Here is a 14,010-nt window from a genome sequence, read left to right on the forward strand (position 1 = left end):
TCTTTTCCGGCTGAAGCTTGGCCTTCAGGAAATTCCCTCTGGACAGCGCTGTCCACTGTGGCTCAGACAGTCCCTTGGGGACCTCTACACAGATAGAGCTGGCAGAGGGAGGTCCAGTTGGAAGATCTGTTTTCTTGTCTGAAGTAAATACACTGCCTAGCACTGGGAGCCCTGGCAAACCTATGCTCCCTTGTGAGTTCTACTCAGCACCCAAAGGGTAAGAGGAAAGGCAAGTGCTGGAGTCCCACAGTTCCCCAAACTGGGATGACATGAGGAATCAGGACGGTAAGGCTGGTCCACAATGAGCCCCAGGCCAGCAGAATACACGGCACACGCCACTACCAGAGACTGTACTGAGCATCTGATGTGCCTCAGCACTTACTATTTTTCATAATGTAAGAAACAGAGGATTCGAGGGAGTGAATGACATCTCCTAAAATTCTGAAACTGTGGGATTCACTTCTTGGTGCGACCATTTGCTCTATTCACATCCAGGTCCCGTGACTTGGCAGCCAGATCTTTGTACCTCTTTGAATCTGGGGATGGTCAAGGGCATTTACCATCTCCACCCCACCTCCTGAGAGGCTTCATTGCCATCAGTGTGCTTTTTCCTCCATTATTTCCAATGATTGCAGGGCTTAAAATAGGAAGTAGGTTGCTCTCACTGGACAACAAAGAGGCTGCAGGTGACAGAGCTGTGGAAGCAGCACTTGCAAAGACGTGCCCTGAAAGTTCCAGATGGTCACCATAAAGATTCAGCAAATCTTCAGAAAATAGTGTTTCTAAAAGATTGCCTCGTGTCAATGGATGTGCTGGTTGAAAAGGCAGTTTTCTGCACCTCACCCCCAACCTACTGAATCACATTGGGGGCAGGGGAGACCAGTGATCCTGATTCTCACAAAGAGTTGAAATATGTTGCATTAGATAATTGAAATATACCTTGATTTTAACATGTAACTGACAAGACAAAGAGGCAAGACCTCAATGCTTTAGTCCTAGTGGAAAGCAGAGAGAACGAAAACTCGACCTGGGAGAACTGCCCAAAGGTGACCACTGGTGGTCAAGTTCTCGTGTGCTGTCTGGGTCCCCTAAGTGCTGCCTTGAAGTGTGGACAGAGAAAGCTCCCAGTGGCCACTCCCTCCTCCCCACCAGACCCCAGAGAGGATGGAGGCCAGAAAGCATGAAGAATCTTCCTTTTGCCTGGGCAGAAAGCCAAAGCATTCTCCAGGGGAAGCTGGGCCAGAACCAGTCCTATACATTGACTTTGCACCTTCCATTCCTGCATATTCAATTACATCTAAAATAACTGCACTGCAAATAAAGCAGCAACTGGGCTTTTGAAGTTCCAGTCATCATTCATCATTCCTCTCTTTATTTCTTCAAGAATATTTATGAACTCTCAAGTACACAGGATAGTACTTGATACTTGTTTCATGACTTCATGTACTTTCTTCCTCTTTCCATTTTTGGTTCTTTCATTGTTTCATTTCCTACTGACTTTAATACGTTCTTCAACCAGTACCTCCTAAGGGCATCAGTGAGGGGAACAGGTAAACCTCACATGGAGTGGTAAATTGCTGACATCTGGTCTTTTCCTAAAAATGTAACTTAGTAAAAGGAGGGAGACCAGCCAAGGGAACGGTTCACTGGAAAGGAGGAGGGAATTGGAAGAGGTTATACAGACAAAGAGAAACGGCTCTGAGTGAAGAGAGACGAACTCCCTGCGACAAAGGCAGTTTCCCAGGTCTCTGCTGATAAGATGATGCAGTGCCTGTGTGGGCAAGTGCAGACTCTGGAGCCGGCTGGGTTTGAATCCTGCTCTGCCATTAAAGTCTGTATGATCCTAGGCAAGTTACTGGACCTCTCCGTGCCTGTGCTTTCTTATTAGTGAAATGTGGATAATAACAGCATCTACCCTTGTCCTGGCACAGGGTGTTAAATACATCTTAGGAAGTATTATGTTTGTCATCGTGATGATGTGAGATAACTAGAAAACAGTGGTAGACAACCTCCATGGCAGAATGAGCTCTGCCCCAGGTGGCGGTCATGGATGCATGCAGGTCAGGGTAAAGCACAGATCTCTGTGGGCGGGGTTATCTGGGAGGCTTCAGAGAGGTCGGGCTTTTCTATTGAGTGTGAAGGGAGTTTGGGGTGGAAAACGCATCACAGGAAAACCTACAGGCAGGCAGGGACCAGCTAGGAAATCCGTGTCAGGTCAAGGTACGAGGTAGGCTCTGTTACCAGCTGCGGAACTGGTGAAGAGCCCATGAGTGAAACTGATCAATGCCTATTCTTTAACAAAAAAGCTACACGATGAAGGAGATGAACTTCACAGAAATGCACCAGGTGGCAGATGGCAGTTGCAGCATGATGCCCCCAGAACATCTTAGTGCCCCCTCCCTGAATAATATTTACCATGTAACCAAAACTACTTTCAGTGCCTTACACTTACTAATCATTTGATCCTTGTAACAACATTCTGAGATAAGCTATATTCATCTCCATTCTATAGGTAAGGACAGAGGCACAGAAAGGTTAAATGACTTGCCCAAGGTCATACATTCATTTAATGATGGAGCTAGGATTTGAACTCCATGTCTTCAGAGTCCTTACTTTTAATCACCACCCAGTATAATAATAGGTAAAATGTATTAAGAACTTACTACATGCCATACTGTAGTTTGCTTAGTTTTCATAACAATTCTATGAAGTTGATACTGTTATTATTCCCATTGTACAGGAAAAAAACCCTAAAGCTCAGCAAGGATAAGTAACTTCCCCAAGGTCACAAAGCCACAAAGTGAGTGGCACAGTCTTGTACCCAGGCAGTCTGACTCTAGAGCAGACTCTCTTAGTTCCTACTACAGCAACCAGCAATAGAACCATCCAGGAGAAAAAGGATCAGACTCAGGAAAAATAATTTCTAAGCATGCACAGTGGTTAAAGAGCCCTAATACAGCAGGAAGACTGGGGTTGGGGCAGGCTGAGTGTTGAGAAGGAGGTCGTGAGACTTGTCTCGAAGGTCGCTGGGATGACTCAGTTCAAGTCAGGCAGAGAGTACAAGTTTAGAACATGATAATAATTTATATTTCTTGACAGGATTCAAACTGCAGGAACTCTGAGAAAGTCAGATATGGTGATTTCTTCTGTTCCTGGTCTAGAGACTGGTCAAAAAAAGTGAATTCTTAGGTCACACTGCAGTAACAACTCCACTTCATTTTCCAAACCATTTCATTGCTGTGTGCCCAGTATCCATTAAGGCTGTGGCCTTAAGCTCAGCTCCAACATTTAGGGGTATCTAAGTGGGGAGCCACAGTGAAAAGACTTCTCTAACCTTAATTGACAACTTTCTCAAATGTTCTTTTCAGAGTCTTCATGAATATGAACCAGCTGGTGAAGAGGCACTGAGGCAAAAACGAGCCGGTATGTAAACTCTTGCTTGGCAATCTCTTTTGTAAGTCTACTCAAACGATATGTGTTGCAACTTTTTAAAACACTGTAGTCCACATAATTCAGTCTCCAATCACATCAGGGTCATATAGTGCAGTGTGATTTCCAAAAGTAATTACTAGGAAACTCCATTCTCTACCAAATGACGGTAACTGGATCATAACAACACGTAAGAACCTGCCTTCCCTCCCCAATGCCATCACTGCTCCTCACATTCCTAGGATTTTTCTGTGGCTCTCTCCTCAGCTGCCCTCCCACACCACCAAATGGCCTACTTCTCTGCCCACCATCCAGAAACCTTTCTTTTTGCCTTAAAAAAAAAAAAAGAAGAAGAAGAAGAAAAAAGAAGAACATCTTTCACTCTGGACTTTATCTTGTGAAGCAATCTGACCAAGAGGCTCAAGTCCTCCTCTTGTGTTTCTCACTCCAGTTTTCCCACTCACCTCTAAAGCAGTGATCTGAAAAATACAAGACTCAGCCCTTTGGAGGGTTAGGGGTGGGTAAAGAGTTGCAAATTCTGACGTACCGACCCTCAAATCCCATCCTGAGTGGACCCTGCGCAAGTGTCAGGGCAGGGCCGCAGGCTGGGTGTTCCCAGGACCTGGTGCTCCCACTGCCAGCATAGCAGCCCTTCAAAAGCACAAATTGGATCTTGTCATTTCCCTCCATAGAACTCTTCATGAGCTCCCTTGGCCTTGGAACTAAAAGCCAATCCTCTGCTCGTGACTCATCAGGCCTTCCGTGCCTTTCCCACCTGATCTCCTTCTGTTCCCTTTCACGTCATCAACGCCCTGCCCGTCATCCCCCTTTGTTTATCTGGGAGACTCCCACTGAAGTCTCAAGTCCTATGAACTCCTGCCCTGCTAGGCCTTCCGTCCATTTCCCAGAGCATCAGGGACTGCTTTTCCTGCGTTCCTGTTCCCCTTGATACATTTCCATTCACAACATTTGTCCCAAAGCACTGTGATTATTTTACCTCCTGTTTGCCACCCCCAGTAGAGGAGAGCTCTCGTGAGTTCTCCTCATCTCTAACCTGGCATCAGGCCCCGTTTCTTTCTCAACCAGTGAGCAAACAGATGAAGCACTTGCACGTTCACATTACGGCGCCTTTCTGAATTCCTATCAGGACGGGTCTGCTGGCTGAGTGGCTGTACCAAATATCTAGAAGGAAAAAGTTTTCACCCTATCACATTATGATGGAATCATTTTTTCAGGCATGTGCGACTTCATCTAATGATTCTAAAAGAGACAGTAGGCTGCCAAAGAGGGCAGGCTTACCCTAAGGTCAGAGTGGTGGCATCTGTTCGAGCCTTTCACGGTGCAGTGGCCAGACTCAACTGTTGTCCAGCGCTTGAAATGAGAATCTGACCACATTTTATTAAGCTCTTAAAATGCTGATTGGAAGATCATACCACTGTTGGTTTTCCCTCTCTTCTTTTCTCTTCCCTTTCTTTTCTTTTCTGTTTCAGCCTTCGTTTTCTTAGCCCTGTGGGATCCCACTCTCCCTTTCTCCCTCCTTCCCCAAAGTGGCCTATAGCACAGTCTGTACGTTCTGTGCTCTAAAATGGGTATCATTACCTCTACCCATCCCAACAACCCTTTAAACTTTTCTGCACCCTATGACGGGAGCAGAGCCAGAGATGTGCTCATCTGGGATTTTGAAAGACTGGCTTTTTAAATTCAAACGATGAATCAGTGAGTTCCAGCTCCAGGCTTCTGTCAAGTTCTTGTAGGGCTCAGGCTGCTGGCTTCCTCCGGAGCAGTGGGTGATTACAGCTGTAAAAGGAATGTCTTCCTGCACTTCTGAGCCAGGCTGTTTATGACCCGTGGTGACAGTTTGAAGGGATAGCCCCTGGGGAGGAAACCGTTTCTATATCTAAGGATTTGACATGCCAAAATTTTTCCAGGTGTGCCTTCATTAAAAACAACCATGACAATGTTAAATCACCATGAAAAGATGTTTTCCATTTATTATACATGGTCCTCTGTGTTCTTGGGCTTCTAGAGTCATTTGGGAAGTGTTAATGAATCAACCTATCGTCTGCAGAAGACGGATTGACCTTGGTACTTTTACAAAATCGCTGAAGTAAGAAACGGCCATAGAAAAACCTAGGCACTAGACCCCAGATATCCAGAATGTAAGTTGCAATTAAGAATATGACTCAGCGTGGTGGCTCACACCTGTAATCCCAACACTTTGGGAGGCCGAGGTGGGCAGATCACGAGGTCAGGAGTTTGAGACCAGTCTGACCAGCATGGTGAAAACCTGTCTCTACTAAAACTACAAAAATTAGCTGGGCGTGGTGGTGGGCGCCTGTAGTCCCAGCTACTTAGGAGGCTGAGGCAGGAGGATCGCTCGAACCTGGGAGGCGGAGCTTGCAATGAGCTGAGATCGCACCACTGCACTCTAGCCTGGGTGACACAGCAAGACTCCATCTCAAAAAAAAAAAAAAAAAAAAAAGAGAAAAGAACACAACTGTCCGGAAAATGATGAAAGGAAGCCACAGAAAATGTTACCTTCAGCAGGATGCCACCTGGAGGTGTCTGTGCTCTGCTTGGTGGGTGTGTTAGTTAAGTGAGGTGTTAGAACTGGGCTCGGATTTTCAGAGTGCTATTCCCTTTCACATACACATACTTCTCCCTTTCTGAAGCCTGGTTGCCACAAGGAGACAAAGGTTCTAAGAGAAAGACAATTAGGTCAGGAATTTTCTTTTTTGAGTCATTGGGCAAAATCTTTAGCATTTGGAATAGAATCATCTTTAAAGATAGGATCAATACTTACATTTATTCTCAGCACACCATGAATTTCTACCCAAGTGACTGGTCAGTTATATAACCTAACTGGCCCCTTGAATTTGTATGTGTATGTCTGGGTGTGTATATATATATATATATATATATATGCATACATATGTGTGTATATGTGTATACGTGTGTGTGTGTGTGTGTATACTGTTGTCCTTCCCTTAGTATCCATGGGGGATTCGTTCCAGGAACCCCTCAGATACCAAAATGTGTATATGCTGAAGTCCCTGATATTAAATTGTATAAATTTGCATATCACCTATGTACATCCTTGCATATATTTTAAATTATCTCTAGATTATTTATAATACCTAGTACAATGTAAATGCTATATGAATAATTGTTGTACTGTACTTTTTAAGTCATAGTGACAAGAAAGAAAGGCTGTACATGTTCAGTATAGACACAATTTTTAAAAAATATTTTCCCTCTGAGATTGGTTGAATCCATGGATGCAGAACCACAGATACAGAGGGCTGACTGTATTATAGTACATACATATATGTATTACATTTGTATGTATCACATATGTATGTCACATTTACACACACACACACATATATCTCAGAGTTAGTACCTTATAGGGTTGTTAGAAAGATTAAATAATGTTATGTTAATATTACTTTTAAAATGTTAATTAAATTATCTGGTGTTTATTTTTTCTTTTAATAGTTTTTTAAAGAAATTTAAAACAAAGAAAATCGATTTATTGATAAAATAGTGTTGCATTTGAAAGGACCTGATCTACCTCCGGTCCAGAGAAGGTATTCTGTACCACTTGAAGGCAGGGGCACAGAGGCTGTGACACAGGAGTTAGCATTTTAGGAAAACTCTTTCAAAATTCTCTCAGGAAAAAGAAGCCTGCATGAAACCTAGAGGTAAGAAAAAGCATGGATCTGCCTGTTAGGACAATGAATGGCTATAAGGGAGCAGAGAGAAGTAAGAATGGGGGAAAGATCCCGAGTCACGTCACAATTCCATCAGGAAGTGGATTCTGGATCAGCTGAGTGGCTGGCACAGAGAGGTGACTGGTTAATGCGCTTAAATGAAAAGTATCCCGATGGTTATGGCTAAATAAATTACATGAAGAAATTAGTGCCTGGGAGACCGGCCAGGAGGCTCGGCAGTCTAGACATGCAACCCTGCCATGGAGTAAGATAGGAAAGAAGCAGAGGAAATGCTCGCCAAAGACATTTTGAAAACCACAGCAAAAGGTCTTGGACAGATGTGACTTGGGGATGAAGGGCAGCAATAATCCCTGTGACTCTGCAGGAGTGTACAAACCTGGGAGATGGTGCTTTGGGGAGGTCACAGGTAGAGACCAGAGTTGGAAGGAAAAGCTTGTTCTGGAGGTTTGCAGCTAAGCTCCAAATTTAGTCTTACGGGGACTCTTCACGGGGGAGTGAAAGTGGATGTTACTTACTGGTTGGCAGTAATACAAATATCAACTGGCCAAGTTCTCCATTCCAGGTTTCTGACAGTAATTGGGAAGGGGGTATGTCTTGGAGCCTGGTGCTGAAGAGCCCCAATGATTATTCTTTGGCTTTAAAGGAATAACCGATGAGAGGCAAAACAGTGAGAGAGGGGGATTCAGGATGTCCAAGCCCTGCCCTGGATGCGTTCACATTTTCACATCTATTTAGTCAGAGTAAGGTTCCTCCCAGACTGGGTCTCTGGCTGCTAGTACGGAAATCCTGCCCTTTCTGCAGGCCTAGCAACCTGGGTGTGCTGGCCCTTTTAGATCTGGGTTCGGGAAATGCCGGAAACTCCCCAGGTTGAGGAACAGACTTTTGGGTTGTCATGGTTGTAGCCTTTCTGGTGATGACATGCGGCCCTGAGTGCTCTGAGCCGCAGTGGTGGTGGTAGAGTGAGATAAAAGACCTGGCGCTCTCCGGCTGGTGTGTGGGGTTGATTTTAAGCTTGACATTTAATATTGGGAGTGTTTTGCTTTTTTAACATTTTTCTGGTTAATGTTTTTCTTTTTTGTTTGTTTGTTTAACTATCCCAAAGGTGAAGCCTGATAGGAATAATGTTAGCATTTCTTTTTTTTTTTTTTTTTTTTTTGAGATGGAGTCTCACTGTGTTGCCCAGGCTGGAGTGTAGTGGTACGATCTCGGCTCACTGCAACCTCCACCTCCCAGGTTCAAGCGATTCTCCTGCCTCAGCTTCCCAGGTAGCTGGGACTACAGGCGCCCGCCACCCTGCCCAGCTAATTTTTCGTAGTTTTAGTAGAGACAGGGTTTCACTGTGTTAGCCAGGATGGTCTTGATCTCCTGATCTCGTGATCCACCCACGTTGGCCTCCCAAAGTGCTGGGATTCCAGGCGTGAGCCACCGTGCCGCGCCCTTAATGTTAGCATGTCTTGACCTATCAGCACACATCTGCGTAGAATATAATCATTATATTTATGATAATCAGAATTACTATTTTACTGGCAACTATATGCCAGACACTTTGTTAGGGGCACAGTCTGGTGTTTGATGACACAGTGCTGCCCACTTTCTCCTCCATCTACACCTGCCGGGTAGCCCACAGCCTTGGATTCTGATGATTTTCTTTTGTAAACAACTCTTTCTGAAACCTGAAGAGAGAATAAGATCCCTTCACCACATCTGCAGAGCAATCACACAGTAGCATACAGCCAATGCTGCCAAATTGCCACCTTCTAGAATATGTCAAGAAACAAGCAAAATAGTAGGTATCTTTTGATATTTACTTACTAAGACCAACAGGGAGAAGCAGGAGAGCCAAACCATCAATGGTAAAATTGTATTGGTCTGTTTAGTCAAGAGGAAGCCACACCAACCAATCTCTTTTTTCCTGGGTGAAGTTATCAGGCAAGAGGTTAATTTATGCATCTACTTAAGCTCTGACTCTGACAAACCATAGTTCCCATTAGTGTTTCCAGGCAAAAGTAGAATTGTTTGCTTAAACAGCTGTGATTAAGACCCAAATATCTTGGTTGCAGTTTGTGGCCAACTTTCCAGAAATGTCCCTGTAAGATAAGTGCTGTGTGGCTGGCAGTGATTTATGGGAAAGGAGAGGGGAAATCCTGGTTGTCTTGTGCCTCCTGGGCCTGCTGATAGGCCTCTGTCTGTGACACTGATGACACCTGGAATTGGCTACCTTCCACACAAGGCATCAGCGAGCCAGAAAAATCCAGACAAACAATGCCAGGGGCAAAGAAAACACATTAAACTCCCAGGAGTCAGACATCCTGAGGAGCAGAGGAGGACGGGAGTGCATCCAAAACACACACACAGAAGTTGATGAACTGTCCTCATTCCTCCTGGTCCCTGGTAGTCTGGGGAAGGACAAGAAATGTCACTTCCCAGGCTCTGAAGTCCTCAGCTTGAGCGGGACAAGTGGGTTTGGCATTTCTAACCCTAAACTGGGCCTTCTGAGGCAGTGAGGTGAGTGAGCCTCTGACCCCACTGCTATGTGGGTCATGCTGATCCCTGAGCATCTAAGCTGCTCCTCAGGTGCTTATCCTGTTGCCCCGGGGCATTACAGGGGAAGAAAGCTCACCCACAGCCTCTATGTTCTGTTTGCCTAGAGGAGCGTGATACTGTTCTAGGCTTCAGATGAGAAGAAATGACCCAATTTCAAGTGCGTACTGGGGGATTGAGGGCGTCTTCTTGCTATTCCTAAACCAAGCCAAGAGCGTTGCTATCTACGGCTTTCACACCTGTTTACTCTTCCTAGAGTGACATTTTCCAGATAGCTTCCTGGTTCGCCCCTTACTTCATTTGAGTCTCTGCTCAAAGTTCACTGCTTGAGAAAGGTCTTTTGTAACCATTCTATCAAAATAAATAAATAAATAAATAAATAAATAAATAATAAAAAAATAAAAGCAAACAAAAAGCCATCCCTGTTGCCCCAATCACTCTGTTTCCTTGCCTTCCTTTATTAAATTAAAATGTAAACTTATCTTTTGCCTCCAGTATAAGGATGAAAGATCCTCAAAGACAGGGCTTTGCTCCTTTTATTCACCCTGTGTCTCCAGCTCCTAGTGCAGTGCCTCGAAAACAGGCATTCAATAAATAGTAAAATTCCAGGTAAATCATTAAATCAAGGAACTAACAAATGAGCAGAGCAAAGCTTAATATCAAAATACATGAGTATCAATGACAATGGATCACAATGCATTTTTCCTGAATGTGAACTTTTTTTTTTTTTTTTTTTTCCGTGAGACTGAGTCTAGCTCTGTCTCTCAGGCTGGAGTGCAATGGCGTGATCTCGGCTCACTGCAACCTCCACCTCCCGGGTTCATGTGATTCTCTTGCCTCAGCCTCCCAAGTAGCTGGGATTACAGATGCCTGCCACCACACCCAGCTAATTTTTGTATTTTTAGTAGAGATGGGGTTTCACTGTGTTGGCCAGGCAGGTCTCGAACTCCTGACTTTGTGATCCATCCACCTCTTCCTCCCAAAGTGCTGGAATTACAAGCATGAGCCACCGTGCCTGGCCCTGAATGTAAATTTTTAAGACATTTATTATGTTGAATAGAATTAAACAATGGTTTACATAATTCTTTGATTCATTATTAATCATTTTGCCTTTGAACTTGATTTCTATTTTAGAATTTACTTTAGGAATTGTACATCAAGCTCTAAAGACACATTTAACAATAATAACTCATATTTTTAATAGTACTTTAAAGTTTACAAAGTGGTCCCATTTGGCAATGATAGACTGGATAAAGAAAATGTGGCACATATACACCGTGGAATACTATGCAGTCATAAAAAAGAATGAGTTCATGTACTTTGCAGGGACGTGGATGAAGCTGGAAACCATCATTCTCAGCAAACTAACACAGAAACAGAAAACCAAACACCACATGTTCTCACTTATAAGTGGGAGTTGAACAATGAGAACACATAGACACAGGGAGGGGAACATCACCCACTGGGGCCTGTCAGGGGGTCGGGGCTAGGGGAGGGTTAGCATTAGGAGAAATACCTAATGTAGATGACAGGCTGAGGGGGGCAGCAAACCACCATGGCACGTGTTTACCTATGTAACAAACCTGCATGTTCTGCACATGTATCCCAGAACTTAAATTATTTAAAAAAAAAAAAAAAAAAGTGGTCTCATTCATTATCTCCTTCCATCTGAGGTGTGGCAGGGCATGATGAAAAGAAAATGGTCTTTGGCGTAAAATCTGAACAGAACTGCCTCGGTTTCAATGGGGAGTGATGATGTCCATGAATCACCATGTGCTTTCTATGCACACACTTGTTCTTCAGTTGTGACTGAAAAGAGCACAGGGAGTAGGCTCAGGGCCAGACATGACCCTCAGGCAGGCATTGATATTTTGCGAGATCAGATCCTGGGATGCAACAAAGCCAGTAATGAAGTGGATATGATATGAATTTGTTACTGACCTCACCCATCCAAAAGGCAGCTACCATCCAGGAAATCCTGTTTTTATTTCTGGGAGGAGAGTAGACTGGCATGGCAAAGAGGATCCTGGAGGTAGTGAACCCTCTGGAGGATATAAACATTGCTGCATTGCTTTTCAGGAAAAAGAATGTGCACTAAGGCAGAACTTGTAAATATCATGCAGCCTTTCTCCTCGTAAATATTCCCAGTGGACAGCATAGTGTGTCCATAGTTAGAATTACATCAAATAAGATTCACCATTCTTCCAGGAAGCTTGTTTTCATCACAGAACCATTTGAGAATCAAAAGTCAATAGGAAATTTTAGGCAATGCCACACTATCGTGACAGGCTGAGTTTCTGCATTCTTATAAAAGTCACTTTATTGTATTTGTTAAGTAGATTTTTATAAATAAGAAATATACCTTAATATCCATTCTTAATTTTAGGAAAATCTGCACAGACCTTTTTTATAGGCTGAGTTAATTGCAGAAGCTGAATGATGCCAGGATGAAATTCTTCTCAATAAGGTTGATGGGTAAAACCAAAGACCTAAGACAAACAGTTTACCAAGCTCAATGGACAAATGTTACAGCTTTCTGAAATAAACATTCAACAGTTAGAGTTTCCCAGCATAAACTTACTCTACTTTAGTATTTCACACCAAGAGTCCTTGGAATATTTAGATCTTACAATATTATGGGGAAATTTTTTGCCCTTTTAACATAGAATGTTAACTTTATGGTATAATAAACTTCATCTTCTCAGATACAAGGTAAATTTTAAAGTAATAATTTTATAAGTATTCACTAATTTTTTCCTTATTTGACTGACAAGATAAAATATTTTCAATGGCTGGGCACAGCAGCTCATGACTGTAATCTCAGCACTTTGGGAGGCCGAGGCAGGCAGATCGCTTGAGCCTAGGAGTTCAAAACAAGCCTGGGCAACATGGCGAAACCCCATCTGTACAAAAAGCACAGAAATTAGCTGGGCATGATGGTATGAGCTTGTGGTCCCAGCTACTCAGGAGGCTGAAGCCAGAGGATCACTTGGTCCCAGGAAGTGGAGGTCACAGTGAGCCAAGATCATGCCACTACACTCCAGCCTGGGCGACAGAGAGACACCCTGTCCCAAGAAAAAGAAAAATATTCTCAATCTATCTGTGTAAAACCTTCTTATTCCTTGAAGGTTCTTTATTAAGTATTAACTGTGCCCATGGCTTCGGTTATATATTCTAGCCAAGATTAGGCCAAAGGTTCTGTCAGTGACAGAGAGGTGAATTTGTGACTTGACTCGGAGAGTTTCAGGTTTAACAAGAATTGATTGGTCACATATTTATAATATGGTGAGCTCTTTGCCAGATGAAGTAAGTAAGGCTACGAGAAGTGAAAGAAGCATAAAAGAAACAGTTCCTGCTCTTGGGAAGCTTAAAATTAGTGGCCCAGACACAGTGTGTTATAGAAAACTATGAAAGAACAATTCCCAGAATGTGTGTGTGTGTGTGTGTGTGTGTATATATATATATATAGTCTCTCTCTCTATATAGTAGTCAATATAGACTACTATAGTCAAGATGGATCTGTTCCTCAACACACACCTACATCAGGCAGGCTAGACTTTATCTATCTATCTATCTATATATAGTCTCCATGTAAACATAGAGTAGACTATATAGTCTATATATAAACATAGATTAGACTATATATAGCATACTATATATAGACTATATATAGGATATATACTATGCTAGATATACTATATAGACTATATAGACTACTATATACAGTACTGTATATAGACTATACACAAACTACTCTATATAGACTATATACAGAGACTATATAGTCTCTATATATAGACTGCATATAGACTACTCTACATAGACTACTGTATATAGACTATATGTGCTATATATACTGTATATAGCATATATAGTAGTCTATATATAGTTCTATATATAGACTGTATATACTATATATGTACTCTATATATAATATATATACACATACACACACACATATACATATATATTAGCCTGCCTGATGTAGCTGTGTGTTGGGGAACAGATCCATCTTGAATGCCAGCCAGTTAACCACCTGGAGACAATTTGGAAAAACAATGAAGAGCTGAAAATCTATTTTATTTTACTTTCCAATTTGCCAAATTTTGTTGAGCACCTGTCATGTTCTGAACACTGGAAATTCAGAGGAAGAGCAAAGAATATATGCTCTTTCCATAGGCTAAGGGCAAAGGGAATTAACTGGGTGACCTTTCCCGGATGTCTTCAAGCCATGCTTGGTTCAGCCTTTAGAGTATGCATCTATTGACTGATGCATACTGCAGATGAAACACTGACTCACTCCTTT

At 42.9% G+C, this 14,010-nt stretch overlaps 1 protein-coding gene across 8 annotated transcripts in view; it reads left to right on the plus strand.

Annotated features, from left to right (window-relative positions):
• ADGRF5 (adhesion G protein-coupled receptor F5) overlaps positions 1-14,010 on the plus strand; it is a 102,843-nt gene that overhangs the window by 52,275 nt on the left and 36,558 nt on the right. For all 8 annotated transcript variants that reach the window (XM_077999824.1, XM_015136504.3, XM_077999826.1 and 5 more), the window contains exon 3: positions 3,369-3,423. In XM_077999824.1, coding sequence (XP_077855950.1) covers positions 3,369-3,423 — 55 coding nt within the window. The remainder of the gene's footprint in view (positions 1-3,368; positions 3,424-14,010) is intronic.

This window comes from Macaca mulatta, chromosome 4 (assembly GCF_049350105.2).
Source record: "Macaca mulatta isolate MMU2019108-1 chromosome 4, T2T-MMU8v2.0, whole genome shotgun sequence".
NCBI lineage: Eukaryota > Metazoa > Chordata > Mammalia > Primates > Cercopithecidae > Macaca > Macaca mulatta.